This window comes from Lactuca saligna, chromosome 1, assembly GCF_052625555.1.
Source record: "Lactuca saligna cultivar CGN05327 chromosome 1, ASM5262555v1, whole genome shotgun sequence".
Lineage (NCBI taxonomy): Eukaryota > Viridiplantae > Streptophyta > Magnoliopsida > Asterales > Asteraceae > Lactuca > Lactuca saligna.
This window is the reverse complement of record NC_136417.1, coordinates 176,901,609-176,918,771: the sequence shown is the minus strand read 5'-3', so window position 1 is coordinate 176,918,771 and position 17,163 is coordinate 176,901,609. Positions and strand designations below refer to the sequence as shown.

Sequence of the window (17,163 nt, the reverse complement as noted above, 5' to 3'; positions counted from 1 at the left end):
ACCATACATTGCTAAAGTAATAAAAAAATATATATAATATTCTTTGTCCTAAAACCAGTAAAAGTAAAGCTCCGAACACAAAACAATTCAAAATTCAAGTAAAGAATCAAATTACATATATATATTTTTTTTTAAAATATCCATAAATATCTAATATTTTTCAGCCACAGCTACAAACTAAATAATCCAAAATTTATTAAACAATAGGAACTTTACAAAATCTATATCTATCCCCATCACCTAAAACTAATATCTTCGGTACACAAAAAACACATCAACATTTATTATTATCTGTTAATTAAAAAAATTAAAATAAACAAAATAAAAAAGAGACATTACTCGAATAACATAACCTCAAACCAAACTATTGTAGAACACCAAACTAATAACTAATAACTCATTGATGCAAGACATAATGTTGAAAAAAGGGAGCGTACTTTGTTGGGTTTGGAGGAAAACCCAAAGTCGAATACCCAATTTACCCAACAATAATTAAAAAAAAATCAAAACTTATCGTCGTCTTGCTGCCTAGTGCTAAGGAGTGGAGGCCAAGGTATGTTGATGCCTTGCTGCGACGGTGCGGAAGCTACGATGCCAACAAGTGTAGAAAGCGATCAGATCAGCGACTCAGGGTTGCACCAATAGTGATGAACCTGTTGGTGGGGCTATGTGATGGTTAAGTGCAACGGAAGGGGCTTTTCTAGAGTACAGGTGGTCAATTTGCTAGTAATCGGTCCTTAGAAATTTAATGAAAAAACAATATAGCTAAAAAACATAAACAAGGGTAAAATAGTCATTTTACACGTATTAAATGAAGCTTTTCTAAAAAAGGTAGATGTCACCTACAAAGTTTTTCATGATTGGAATAAATCTGCAAATCTGAAAAAAAAAAAAATATAGGGACCATTTCTGTAATTTCAGTTTTCTTTATAGATGTAACTGCAAGAACACTTCCCTAACATTTTATTTAATTAATGCTTGAAGCTCTCGCTATTTTTTACTAGAAATGTTGAGTATTTCCTTATTTTAATCAAAGCACAAAGCATCATCTTTAGGCAAATTCAGAAACCTACCTACCTTCTTCTTCAGGTACTCATCTTTCTCACAATACTTTGCATACTTAATTAGAAGTAGCAACTTTTTTTACTAAAAAGATTCTACCCCAATGATTGCATTATGATGACATTAATATGTCATTTGCTGAAGAACCTTCACCAATGTCTTTGTCTATATATGTAATGTCCCAATTTTTACGTCTAAAAATTTTGTTTTTAAAACATTACTTTAGGAAACATTAGTAATTAAAACGTTGCTCACTTAAACCGTTTCACATTCACAAAGATAAATAGTCAACATATCAGAGTATCAATCCCAGGTAAAACACATAGATGCGGAAACAAGAGTGTGTGTGTGACATGCTGCTACCGCACCGGCTCCTTCCCCTTGGCTGAAGAGGTACCTGAAACAACAACTGAAAAACGTAAGCACAAAGCTTAGTGAGTTCCCCCATCGTACCACATACTATACAAACACAAAACATACATACTGCCAGGCGATTATGGGGTGCCTGACTACCCGGTACGACCATTCTTGGGTGCCGACCTACCCATACGACCATTCTGGGGTGCCGTCCTACCCGTATCAAGCCATTTTGGGGTGCTGACTACCCATGTCAAGCCATTCTGGGGTGCTGACTACCCATCGGTCCTAACAACCGATCCTCGGGGACTGGTCCCCTCCTACTACCTTTACCGCATAACATAACAAACCAGCATGCAAACATATCATCACGTACTGTCAGACATTTCTGGGGTGTCTGACTACCATTCGGTCCTAACAACCGAACTCTACTACTATCACATATAACGTATCATGCTGGCATATAACATAACAGGTAGTAGCAACGAAGATGATATCACAAAGACAATCATCTAACATACGACTCCTACTGGTGGGCCGGCATTGTGGCCTTAGACCCACCGCTACTGGAAGGTAACTCACCTCGGAGTAGCTGCTGATCTGATCGGGAACTGATTGCCTACTGCTGCTGCCGCTGCTCCGGAAATCCTCCGACTGCAATTCCCACAACATACTCAATCAAACACTACTAACTGTCCTTTGGGTAAAATGACCATTTTACCCCTGATCATGTCTTAAAACCAAGTTAGAGTCAACTTTCGGTTGACTCGACTCGCCGAGTCCCTAGCAAATCGTCTGACCTGAATCCCGACCCTACTCGTCGAGTTGGGCTCTGACTCGACGAGCTCTCCTTCTAGACTTGAGATTCAAGTCCTTCATCCTACTCGCCGAGTTGTATGAACAACTCGCCGAGTTCATCTTCATCCGATGAACACTCATGCTTAGACTCGCCGAGTTGTATGAACAACTCGCCGAGTCTGTTCTTGATCTATGAAGATTTCCTTGGACTCGTCGAGCCAGGCCATGACTCGCCGAGTCCTACCATGGGTGAGTTCAGCTTCCAACTCACCGAGTCACACCCTGTGACTCACTGCTCAAACTCGATACAGCAAAAAGGGGACAACTCGGAGACTCACGAGCAGACTCGCCGAGTCATATAAACGACTCGCCGAGTCGTTGCCATGCACTCATAAAATACACAGATTTGCTCGATTCCAGTCCATTCCATTCACAGATCTGGACTCCTAGGACACGAATCACACGTAAAGTTTCCAACTTTACGTGTAGATACTTACCAATATGGTTTTTAGGGTTCCAAATGCACTCAAAATGGTAGATCTAGGGTGAACAAGCAACATTGGTCCATAAAGCTAACAGATCTGAGCTCCTAGAGCTCAATCTTGTCCAGATCTAGAGGCCAATCAACTTATTACGAACCCTCAAGCATACACAATCTAGGAAACGGCTCAAAAAGGACTTTAATGGAGCTATAAGGGACAATAAGCTTAAAAACAGAGGGGAAACGAGCTATACCTTAGGGGAAACGTTGGAATGAGACAAAGATGCTTGGCCTCCTTCTCCTCTTCTTGATTCCCTCTTCTTTTCCCTCAAAAACTTCAAGAGTACCACAAAGACACTTCAAACTCACAAAGAAACACGGCTAGAGAAAGATACAGGGCTCTGAGAGTGAATGGGGACAGAGTTGGGGCGGATAAGTTGTTTAAATAGGGTGCAAACCCCTGAAACTTAGGGTTTCATCCAACAGCTGTGACTCGCCGAGTCCAGGATATGGACTCGTCGAGTCGACAACTTAAACGTGTCCCGGGTCCCGCATCTACTCGGCGAGTCGGACCTGTGACTCGCCGAGTCCAAGGCTAAAAGAAGGGAAATACTTAAATAAGATTTACGTACCAGGAACCAGGCGCTAAAATATATGGTGACTATATTCAATAGTTTATGAAATAAAAGGTTTCTGCTATTTTAGCTATATGGGTCTGAAGTGAGTTATATAGAACTTTAGAGTTTATAAATGTTTTCCAGAAAAAGAGTCCACCACGCATTCTTATGGTGTTGTCATTTCATCGATTAGATCTATGGTTTGAATTTAAATAAAAATCATCCAATAATTGGCTCCTTGGTTTAATGTTCTAGTGATTAAATTTTGCACCATCGTGATTACTTTTTGTTCCGAAAATCCTAGTATTATCTTGAAATTAGAAAAATACTTGGTAAAAAATGAGTTGACTGGACAAATGGTGAGAACATATATAACTACACAAAAGACCAAAACATCAGGTTATATGACAATGTTTCTCCTTAATCCTTTCAAAAATTGCAAATCTAATTTACATTTTTAACTATTAGTTTCAAAAGTTGTTAAATGATAATAGAGTTGCCACAAGAGGAGAGTTATATATATATATATATATATATATATATATATATATATATATATATATATATATATATATATATATATATATATATATAAAGAGAGAGAAAGAGGAATGTCCATAGAGATGCGTCTAAGAGAGTTCCATTGTCAAAACGTTGACAAACTTATTTTTTCATAACCTAAAGATTTGTTAGAATTCCAGGACTTCTAATCCGTTCATCATTATTCAAAACCAAAACCACCGTTTGACTCATAGATCCGCTTAGAGAGATCCATGTTACAAAAAAATATTCGACGATGTTTTAGGATATCTACGTATATATTGTATTCGCATCCAATTGTACATGCATGCAAATTTATGTTTTCTATGTTGTTTTGACGTTTTTAAGTTGCAATCCTCTTAAACATTAGAATTAGAGTCACATTGTTGTTTTGGTATTGAATACTAAATATGAAAAAAAAAAAAAAAAAAAAAAAAAACTAAATGTGCGTACATGGACATATATGAACATTCAAATGTAAATATATGAAAATTTTCAAGAAGATCCTTAATTTTTTTTCGATGGATCTCTTTTAGACTCTGCTCTAGGAGTCTAATTATGGTCTTGGTTTTGATGAAATGATAAATGGAGTAGAAGTTCTTGCAATTATATATATATATATATATATATATATATATATATATATATATATATATATATATATATATATATATATATATTTGCTTCTAAGGAAAAAAAATTCCCAAAAAATTATAAAAATGCATACAAAATACTTAGACATCACAAAACATTTTTTTTTTTTGACTTTATATACCAAAAAATCGCACACTTTTATTAAAATTTGCTGAAATTTTTTTTTGAAAAAAAAATCGGTTGTGTATTTTTTTTAAAAGTACATAAAGTCAAAAAAAAATTTATGATGTCTAAGTAGTTTTTTTATGCATGTTTATGATTTTTAAGGTTTTTCTGTTTTTTCATATAATCGTTACTATATATATATATATATATATATATATATATATATATATATATATATATATATATATATATATATATATATATATATATATATATATATATATATATATATATATATATATATATATATATATATATGAAATCAAATATTGGTAGGACCCGTGAGTATAACTTTGATTGAAGATTAAGATTGAATAAATAAATAGTCAAGATTTGATTTTATTACCGTCAAAATGTCGATAGAGGATATTACGTTTTGGTAATTAATTGCGTGTTTTTGGTAATTTCTGACCAAGTTAAATGTTTGAAAGGTCAATGAAAAATATATAAAAAAGAAATGGAAAAAACAAAATGTAAAAATGCAATATGAATTCACCCACCACATGCGTCCCAACCAACAATCTTCTCACTTACGCTAAATGTCTAACCCTTATTGGGTGGTAAGTATTTTCCACTTGTTTAGTTTTTTATCATAACTTTTTTTTATTCCTGAGAAAAATTAGAAAAAACAAAAGTGCTTAATATTTAATATCCTACAAAATGATTATAAGCGTGAAAATTTGAAAAAAAATATATTTATTTTATTTTTTATTTTGTTAAATAAAAGGTTTAGGTCATTTTTGGTCACTTAACTTTTGGTTTTGTTCTCATTTAGTCACTTAACTTTTTTTAAGTTTAAAAGGTCATTGAATTTTTGATTTTGTACTCATTTAGTTACTTAATTTTTGTTTTGTCACATTTAGTCACCTAATTTTTAAAATTTTGCTCATTTAATCACTAAATTTTTAAATTTTTTTAAAAGTTTAGTGACTAAATGAATACAATTTTAAAAGTTAGGTGACTAAATGAACACAAATTTAAAAGTTAGGTGACTAAATGTGACCAAACCAAAAGTTAAGTGACTAAATGAGCATAAAATCAAAAGTTTGATGACCTTTTAAAACTTAAAAATAGTTAAGTGACCAAATTAGTACAAAACCAAAAGTTAAGTAACAAAAAAGACCTAAAACCCAAATAAAAATTATGTAAAAGTTATCAAAAGTATAAGAAATATCTCTATTCACTATACTCGGGACTTTGTAGAAAAAATAAAAAGAAGTTTTGAAATTTTTATATTTTAATTTTAAAAAATATTTGTTTTTATAAAATATAATGAAACGTATTTATCCAAATTCATATAAGCAAAAGAGTTTTAGGTAATATTATTTTAGTGATTATATATATATATATATATATATATATATATATATATATATATATATATATATATATATATATATATATATTATTGATACAAACGTTTTGTTTGAATTTTTTGACTTTTTATAAAAAAATTAAAAATAAAAATAAGATATAAAAATTGATATGTTCCAAAAATATTAAAATACTATGATTTAAAAAATAATACGACCCAAAATGATATGATTTAAATATTTATAATCTAAAAATAATACATATATAATAGCTTTATGATTCGAAACTTTTATAACTGTTAAATATCAAAAACTCCAACTAATATTTTATTCAAAAAAAGTGAAAAAACAAAAACTAAAAGATACAAGAGGCTTTGAAAACATTCTTCCAACATTAAAAAAAATAGAAGCGATAAATATAGAAAAATGAAAAAATATAAAAAATGATATATATATATATATATATATATATATATATATATATATATATATATATATATATATATATATATATATATATATATATATATGGTGAGATTCAATAGAGAATTATAATTAGCCAAGGAACCAAGAAACCAGTTGTTTTATCAACTTTTAGATCTTATTTTTTATCAAAAAAAAAAAAAAAAAAAAAAAAAAAAAAAAAAACTAAAAGTACAAGAATTCATAACTTTTTATCCTTTTTCCACTGATATAAATTCGATATTTTTTTTACGTCAAATTCACAATGTGAATCTTTGAAAATTTACAACGTGAATCCGAAAAATATTTTTCACATTCACAATGTTAATATATGAATTTAGATATTTTTATATTTTTTTTTTCGATAAAGAATAAACTCTAGAAATTGAAAAAAAAAATGGTTCTTTGAAGAACCAATAATTATGGTTTTTTATTGAACTTTTATATATATATATATATATATATATATATATATATATATATATATATATATATATATATATATATATATATATATATATGAAAAATGTATAAAAACTAAAAAACCAAAGTATATATTACTCTGCAATAGTTGTTTTAATAATAATAATAATAATTTAATAATAAAAAATGATTTAGGTTTTACATTACAAAACATATTGTGTTTATCAACCAATATTAATTTAAATAACTAGTTAAGGAAATCAAAATTGAAAAATAAAACACTGATAATACAACATTTAAAAAGCAAGTTGGATTGTTCTAATGTTAAAGTTACAGTGCCTAAACACTAATTCTAAGAACCACATTTATTTTGTTTTTAAAAAATCACTTATGTCTGCAGAAGAATTACAACACAACTACCGTAATAGTGTGACAATCACCAAAGTCACCAAAGTTTAACACATTTTGCATATGAATTTTTAGAAAATAAAATAATTTTTGATCCCCGAATCTGATTTTGGTCAAGCCATAATGGTTTTAATGAAAATAAAAATATTTAATAAGCAATGAGGAGACAGTTACCATGAAGACCAAATTATTTTTATTTATATAATAACAGATTTATAGAGAAATGAATTCTAAGGAATTTAAATTTAAGGTTTGATAAGCACAGTTTTGGAATCGAAGATTTATAGAGAAATGAATTCTAAGGAATTTAAATTTAAGGTTTGATAAGCACAGTTTTGGAATCGTATACTAGTCACTTTTGGGAAATCAAAAAAGTAACCAGTCACAGTGAGTGGGAATTTAATCTTTACTTCAACACTTGAATTTACATATAAAAAATGTTTGAAAAAAAAAATCAGAGTAAATTACACGAATCGTCCCTATGGTTTGGGCTAATTTACACGTATGATCCTTAACTTATTTTTTTAATTCAGAAGGTTACACGCTTGGTCCCTATTGTTTGTTTTTATTACGCGTTTGGTCCCTATCTTACGTAAAAAAACAATTATTTAAATAGGAAAAAATGGTACGGTAGGTAAGGTAAGCAGAGGGGGTGAGGTAAGGGGTGTGTTTATTTAAATAAATTAAAAAATCAACGGAAAAATAGACTTTTTATGTAAGATAAGTACCAAACGTGTAACAAAAACAAACAGTAAGGACCTTCCAAGTTAGAAAAATAAGTTAGGAACCAAACATACAAGTTACCCTAAACCATAGGGACCATTCGTGTAATTTATCCAAAAAATTACACCACCAATTTGAACACAATTCTCTTTGGAGAATATCCTCATATATATATATATATATATATATATATATATATATATATATATATATATATATATATATATATATATATATATATATATATATATATATATATATATATTATCTTTTTATCTTATTAAAATAATGACAAGTGTCCAAAAACATAATTAATTTTATTAAAATATGATACCTGTAATAATTTTATACTAGACGAATTCTCGCGTGTTGCACAACACAGATTAAAAATATATTGTTAAAGTATTGAAAAATACTTCCTATGTCCCAAAATTATTGTCCACAGACCAAAAATGAAAGATGAACTATAATTTTGGAAGTGGACTATTATTTTGGGACAAACCAAATGATTTCCCTCTCTACTCACAAACCGAAAAGGTCTTAGGTAACACCGATAAATCACCTCATGAATTCAAGTCATGCATAACCAAAGATAAGATAGACATTCTAATAAATATCTCTACCCTAAGTCCATTATCAGAAAAGAAAAGACAATAAGTGTGAATCAAGAATTCTAAGACTATCCAGTCCTAGTCTTGTACAACCCTAGGAAATTCAATTAGAAATTTGTCAATATAAGAATGAACGCTAACAATAACCCATCAGAAACATAACAGGCATAAAAGATACCTTTACAAAGTAGACATTCTAGCATGAATTCCAGAGCCCATCCTTAGCCTAACTCTAGCATGCATATCAAACTACAACATGGCTTACATATAAAACATTTATGAGTATTTTGGGAATTACTTAGAGCTAGGCTGACTGTATGCATCACATCCTTTTCTTTTTATTAAACTTTTCATAAAAATGTTTTCGTAAAAGAAATCTCTCAGTCATTTGTTAAGTTTAGACACTCATAGTGCTAGTCACAGTACCTTAAACCAAGACTCTACGACCAACTTGTAACGTCCCATATTTCAAATAGAATTTTTATTTCTAAAAAAACAATGGGAATCATGTTATTCAATCATAAAAATAATATCTCAATCGTTTTGATTAAATAAATTAGAGTCAAAAAATTATATGTGTAGAAATATCTGAAATCATAAAAGCCGATGCAATGCAATCATGTTGTGCCAGTCCCTTTGGTATGAGAAGTACCTAAAACATTTAAACTTAAAATAGTAAAAGCAAAGCTTAATGAGTTCCCTAAGATACTACATACAACCTAATGTAGCGGGCCTAGCCCAACGATCTATTTTAACCAAGCAAGCCTAGCCCAACAAACATATAAACATACAAGAATTTGTCATAAAGTAAAAAAGCATTCCAATAAACATAATGTCCTACTAAGTAAAGTGAAAAGTCTCATCTGGATCAAGAGATGAAGACAACTATTCGAAACCCCAAAGGATTAGCTAAACAAACTGCTTAAACCAATAGAGACTCAAATCTCATTCTATAACTCAAAACCTCCAAGTTTGACCAAAATTCTTACTGGTAAAATATTAATGGTCAATAACCTGCATGTCGCGACCAGCTCCATGGTTGCACATCGGTCACTAAAAGAAAAACGGTTGCATTTGGACCTCACCACCCATGCGGCAACCTACTACCTATCGCACCATGGTTTACGTCTTGACAACATAGTCCATACACTCTTAACGCTTACTACCTATAACTTAAAAGCTCATATATGATGCTTCTAAGGAACTTAATGGACGAAGCTCTTGAGTTTATCAATTACACCATTAGTCCAACTCAAAAACTCAAATCCTAACACTCAAATTAACCCAAGATGACCATTAAAACAAGCATTACTTGAATTGGTGGAAAGCATACAACTTTTTGGGACCAAAAGGTCCGTAAATTATCCAAAGCTCAAGCACTAGTTCCGGAGTTTCTAAAACTCCAATAACTATCCTCACAAATCAAACTAATGAATCTATAACAAGCATAAACAATCATTAAACCAAAAATGTATGAACTTTATACCTGTAGAAGATCTTTGAGAAGCTTGAAAGCAAAAACTCAGCTAGAGAAATCTTTTCAAGCTCCATGATCATCTTCTTCTTCTCTAAATGGTGCTTCAAGGCTCAAACACTTATACACATACTAAAGCACAAAACAGGCAAGGCTAGTGTTTAGTTCTCTAAAGTAGGAGGTTCCAATAGAGAGAGACCCTAGAAAGGTAGCACCATTATAGAGAGCCTAAGACCCAAAATCTAGGATTTAGAACCCAGCTACCACCGCTCCGCGGTCAACACCTGACCAAGCCGCTACTTAAGTGACGTGGTCGCGTCGCGTTCCCTTTCCATCCGTGTTGTGACTTCAGGTTTTTCCTAAAAACCCTACTCTTAAAATCTTAAAGTCTTTAACTGAATAATTTAGAAAGTCGATGTTACAACATGAAAGTAATGTTAACCATTTCCTCAATCCTTAAATAATTATCTTTAATTAATCTTTAAGTAACTAATCTATTTAGTCTTAATCCCTTTTCCTAAATTTGAATTTTGGGTTTTAGGTTACCTAGTTTTTAGTTGTTTAAATTTTACAAGTAAAATAACAAACAAGGGAATTAGGGAAACCCTAGTAAGTTTCTAAAAAAATCAAGGAGGGACGGAAAAACTGAAAACCCCTAGAGGACTAGGATTTTCAATTTTGTAGGTTTCTTTTAGGGGTTTTACAAATATGCATCTTATAGACAATGCCCTAGGCTCTGATACTACTGATGGGTATTGTAGGTTACATAATAATTAATCAAAAATGATTTACACAACATGATTTCACATAAATAGTTATGGGCACACACAACATAGAAATCTATGATTTTTCTCATAATAGCAACATACTTTGAAAACCTAAACTACCATATGTAAAACCGAAAATCACATACTTGGAATCACATACCTATCGAATATAACAACCACTTTCAAGAACCTTTCTTTGGAATGCTAGCTCCAATAATGTGGTAGCCTCTAATGTGTCACACCAAAACCTTATGAAAAAAAATAGTAGAGATAGAAGAAAGAGGAGAAAACTGATTTCTTTAAGTGAGGTGGAGGGATAGATTTTAGCTTAGTGTTAACATCCTTTATATAGCTTCCAGATAACCCTGAAACCATATATTTGAATAATAAAAGAATACTATTTTATGGCTATTCAAATATAGTTTCCTTATCTAGTTAAGAGCTTCTAGAACCCTTCCAAAAGTCTCTTAAAACTTACCATAGGCTAGAGGTTCTAGAATTTTCATCTTTATTCAACTATTGACCAATTGCAATTTAACCTTTGCATATTTTGTTAGTTTCAATTAACCCAAAATTAATTCCTATTAATTATGATTAATTCTTAAATAATTACTACTATTTCAAATTAATATAATAATCGCATAATATATTAACACGGCAAAAATTTCCTCCACTAGCAACAAAGTCAGCAAGATAATTCTTAGATAACTATAATAATTCATTTTGCAATACTTGATGTAGATTGTAGAATGTTAAATGAAAACAAGATGCCGCAAATAATGTACTTAGAAATTTGTCGCAAAATTTGGAATAACACGTTTTCATTTTTGTCGTATATTTGTTGCAAAATTTTGTATGTTACCATTTCAATTTACTGGAAAATAAATTGCCATTTCAGTATAAAAATTCTAGATTTAATCTAAAAAATTTATGTGCATAGTTGAAATAAAAAAATTCCCAAACTATATATATATATATATATATATATATATATATATATATATATATATATATATATATATATATATATATATATATATATATATATATATATATATATATATATATATGGGTAAAGTGAATATACCTAACAACCTTATATAAGCTTAGCTACCTAACCACATTATACTACATTGTTTTGCATTATATTTCCATTGCAATCGTTTAAAGTTCTTAAACTTCAACCCTTAACTTGATTTACTTCCAAGATTTTCAGACATTCACTATTATATTCCTCCTACACCATTTGATTTGTAACGGTAGTATATGAAGCCCACCAGGGGGTCTCCGATAGAAAGACGTCATTTGAAGGAAGATAATGGTAAAAGTCCAAAGATTTTGGAAGCAATCAAGTTATGAGGTTGAATTTTAAGAACTTTGGGTGGTTACAATACAAATATGATACAAAATTACGTAGTATGATATGGTTAGGTACCTAAGCTTATATAAGGTTGTTAGGTATATTCACTTTACCCTATATATATATATATATATATATATATATATATATATATATATATATATATATATATATATATATATATATATATATATATATATATATATATATATTCCAAAATTAGAATTTAGTGAAATGACACAAGTCTGTCGCTGATTTTTTGACAATTAACGTGTACATTCAGGGCATAATAGATGCATGAATCTGATCTCTTCATAATAGTTTCCATTTTCCAAATATGCAAAGTGTTAGATCATATGGGAGTATTTACATATGTACTATATACCTGCAAATTTGAATTTATTTATGTCAACGATTAATAAGTAGCGATTTTCAATATTTTACAGATAACTTCAAGAAGAAATTGCATTTACGAAAGCAAAATGCTTAGAATGATGCTGGAGATTCCGATTCCTGAGAAATGGAAACAGTTGTATTATGCATGGGATATCCGAGTGTTCATTATATTGAGTCTTTTCTTTCAAATGTTTTTGATTCTCGTTGCTCCTTTGAGAAAACGAACAAAAAATAACTGGATAATCCTTTCATTGTGGTGTTCATATTTGCTAGCTGATTGTGCGGCTAACTTTGCTCTTGGGCTCATCTCAAGCAGCCAAGGGAACCCTAATGAGAACCAAGCCAAAAAAGACAGTAGGGTGGGTATGCATCACAAAGACCTTCTCGCTTTCTGGGCGCCATTTCTTTTGGTGCACCTCGGTGGTCCAGACACCATTACAGCTTTTGCATTAGAAGACAATGAGTTGTGGCCACGTCATCTTTTTGGTCTTCTTTTCCAATGTGTTGTTGCATTTTATGTGTTTATTCAGTCACTACCTGAAAATCGGCTATGGATTCCGACAATGTTCATGTTCTTAACAGGTTTCATAAAATATGCGGAAAAAACGTATTCTCTTTTTCTTGCTAGTTCCAACAGATTCAAAGAGTACATGTTCCCAACTCCTGATCCTGGGCCGATGTATGCGAAACTCTCAATTGAATATCATTCGAGGAGGGAGGCGAAACTACCGACTAGAATTCAGATGGTTCCAGAGCCGGATAGAGCCAACTCAGTAATTAAAAACTCTATAAAAGGGAATTTAACAGAGTTGGAGATGGTGCGACATGCTTATGAGTTCTTTAAAACATTCAAAGGGCTTGTTGTTGATATGATTTTGATCAATCGGAGGCAACAGAATCGGAGTCGGGATTTCTTCCTAAATCGGACCGCAAAAGATGCTTTCAAAGTGATTGAGATTGAGTTAAATTTAATCTATGATGTTCTCTTTACGAAACTTCCGGTGGTGTTTTGTTTAACCGGAGCCATTAGCCGGATTTTATCGTTTGCAACAATTTGCGCATCCATCTTTCTATTTATATATGAAGACAAAACAAATTTCCGAAGCTTTGATGTGATGATTACCTATATTTTGCTGTTTGGTGCTTTGATTTTGGATGTGACCGCTCTACTCATGCTCTTGTTTTCATATTGGACCATCATTTATTTATGGAAATCTCTTCATGTTGAGATCGACAAAAAGTCTATCAAGACATCAATCATCAGTGCATTCCTCCGACTCTTGACTGATCAGGGCCCACTCTCGGACAAAAAAGAGCATCCGCAAACTCGCAAATGGGAAATTAAGTTCTTAAGACGAAGGTGGTGGGAATTTATTTCAACTTACAACCTTATCGATTATTGCTTGCACCCACGCCCAACCCTAAATCAACGTTTTATTGACAAGTTTGGGTTTACTGGATTTTTTGACGGGCTCAAGTATGTGGAATACAAAAATGTCGACCAAAAACTCAAAGACTTCATCTTCCAGGAGTTAAAAATAAAATCAGAACTCGCTGATGACTTGGAAACTACAAAGGAGATAAGTTCAGCACGAGGAAGTTGGGTAATCCAGTTGCAACAAGATTGGCATAGCTTACTTACACATGTTGTAGATGTTGACTACGATCAAAGTATCATTATATGGCACATCGCCACCGAGTTATGCTACAACAAAGAACTTAAAACGGAAACCAAAGATGACAAAAAGGATCATAATCTTCGCGATATTGCAAAAGTATTATCAGATTACATGTTGTATCTTCTTATCATGCAACCAAACATGATGCCGGTAATAGTAGCAGGCATTGGACAAGTACGGTTCCGAGATACTTGTGCTGAGGTCAAAAGGGTTTTAAATATTGGAGTTGATTGGGATCAGAGAAACGCTTGCATGAAGATTCTTGACGTACCCACGGATGTGCCACCAGTGACTATAAGTGGTGATCGGAGCAAATCCTTGCTATTTGATAGTTGCATTTTGGCCAAAGATTTGATGGGGATAGAGGAGAAGGACCCGAGTAATAATAAATGGTCGATTATAAGCAAGGTATGGGTGGAGTTGTTATGTTACGGTGCAAGCCATGCAAGAGCTAACACACTAGCAGACCAAGTGAGCAAAGGTGGTGAGCTCATTACTATCGTTTGGTTGTTAATAGCTCATTTTGGTTTGGGTGATCAATACCCAATTAATGAAGGAAAAGCAAGAGCAAAACTCATTGTTGGCAAGTAGTTTCATGTCTTATCTGGGAGTTCTAATAGATGGTCTAAAATAACACTAGGAAATGCATTTTGTTGTTATATCTCTAACCATTTGAGTTTCAGTTTTTAAATACATTTAGGGAGTCTTTACAAGACATAATGCTTCTGTATCGATGAAATAAAGTTTTAATAAATAGACTCTTGTATTTCCCTTTTATCATTTGTCCTTTATCATCGATGTGAATTAAGTTACTTAAGATTACACAAACGTTGAGGTAACTACATATTTTGGCTGCATCATCTGTAAAAAAATTATGGATTGAATCCATTGTGAAGATTTTCAATAAGTTTTCCCTAAAAGATATATTTATGTCCTTGTTTTTTCATTTCCCACATCTTTGTTTGGGTATAATATACGGAAGCAACGACCCATTATATATTTCGATTTTACCCTTTTAGTTTTTGAAGTTTTTTTCGCTTTATTTTATCTTTTCAATCCCTAAAGTTTTTTTGTGCCACTATTTAAGAGAACAATTTGGTTATTGACGTGATCATCTAGTCCCTTAACCTTTTTTAGCTATAGACAGAGTGGTTTATAGTTAATTAAAAAAATAAATTAAATCCACCCCTCTCTCTCTCTCTCTCTCTCTCTCTCTCTCTCTCTCTCTCTCTCTCTCTCTCTCTCTCTCTCTCTCTCTCTCTCTCTCTCTCTCTCTCTCCATGTACATGAACGTGTTTGTTTTAATATATCAGATCCATTCCAATTTAGTTCCCATAAAACTTTAATCAATATGACCTTCATTCCAGATCAAACATAAGCAAGATTAAGATCAAACATAAGCAAGATCAAGATCAGAAATTAAGATTTGTATAAATCTGCCATGTCGACGTTTTCCAGCTCTAAATTCAACACTTTCTAGCCCTAACAAAACCAAAAATCAATTTGTGGGTCTGTTTGTGTTCATTGTGTTCATCTATGAACAAGTGAACATATAATCAAAATCGACTTCAACGGGAAACAACACAATTAAACATCGCAGGTAGGACCGACTATCTTACAACCACACCGGCGTTCTTTTGATACTAATCAGAGTTTGATTCGGTTGCTTACGTTTCCGTTCAGATCTAGGAATTGAAACTCGATATATCTTTTTGTATCTTCCTTCCATCCTGGAAGTTCCATCGAACCTACAAAATCTTAAAACAAAAGCCATCCTAGAGATTTCATTAATGGCTCTGTTAGAGCTGTTTGTATTTTTTTTCTTCATTCCTCTTTACGAACTTCGAATCTCAAGAAAACCCAACACAAATTCGATGGAAAAACCAAAAGAGTGGTGTGTGGCGTTGCTTGGTGCACTGATGATTTCAATATGGGATTAGAAAACCCACAGTCCCACGAATCATCTGTAGTAGAGTCCAATGATTGATTTTGATTCTTGGCATAATCCAATCATACACCATCATATTTGGTTTAGGGATAGATTTCAAAGACGATGAATCTGAGAATTACGATTCGGTACAGAGAGAGAGAGCCATATTTATTTATTTATTTTTTAATTCTAAAGTGAAAAGAAATTAATATAAATATAGAAATTCAAACGTCTACGAACCAATAGTAAAAAATGAATGTCAATGTGGCAAAGGATAACCAGCCAAAAAAAAAAAAAAAAAAAAAACAGTTTGTTTTGTTAAATGGCATGGAAAAAAATTGAAGGACCAAAAAGGTAAAGCTGAAATGCATAATAGAGCCATTGCGTATTTTCCATATATTATATTGAAATATATTAAGTTTAATGGGGATGGTTCAATGATTTTGAGGCTATGTGTGAAAAATAAAAGGGTTATCATTATTTTTAAAAATGTGTATTGAACTTTTAAGTTTTAAATATTGATGTTAGGTAATTTGGGAAAAAATTACTAGTAAATTAAAAATATGATTACACAAGAATGAGGAATCAAAAAACTAATTATATACATACATATTAATATGAGTAGTGTTTATGAACAACGTTTATATTTGAGGTGGTGGTTTCCTGTTTTGATGTTGCCGACAGGAATTCTCTGCTCACTGGTTGGTTTTCGCCATGAATCGGAGCACCGCCCTTATGAATCAATCGTTTCCTTCCACTTCGCCTATCGACTCTGCTCCTATCTATCATATTCTTCAATCGGCTATGTGTTTATTTGTTGTGCGTTTTCATCCTTCCGTCTCTGCAAACTTTTATGCGCTTCTCCATATCTCATGTATCTTCTACTGAAATTTTCTGTTGTATCTTCTATTAGGCTAAAGGGAGCGGGGGCGCCAAGCCCACT

General features: G+C 31.8%; 1 protein-coding gene across 1 annotated transcript; it reads left to right on the top strand.

Annotated features, from left to right (window-relative positions):
- Positions 1–12,709: 12,709 nt before the first annotated feature.
- LOC145014120 (uncharacterized) lies at positions 12,710–14,881 on the top strand. The gene has a single exon (XM_078972493.1). The coding sequence runs from the start codon at positions 12,710–12,712 to the stop codon at positions 14,879–14,881; it is 2,172 nt and encodes a 723-aa protein (XP_078828619.1).
- The last annotated feature ends 2,282 nt before the right edge of the window (positions 14,882–17,163 follow it).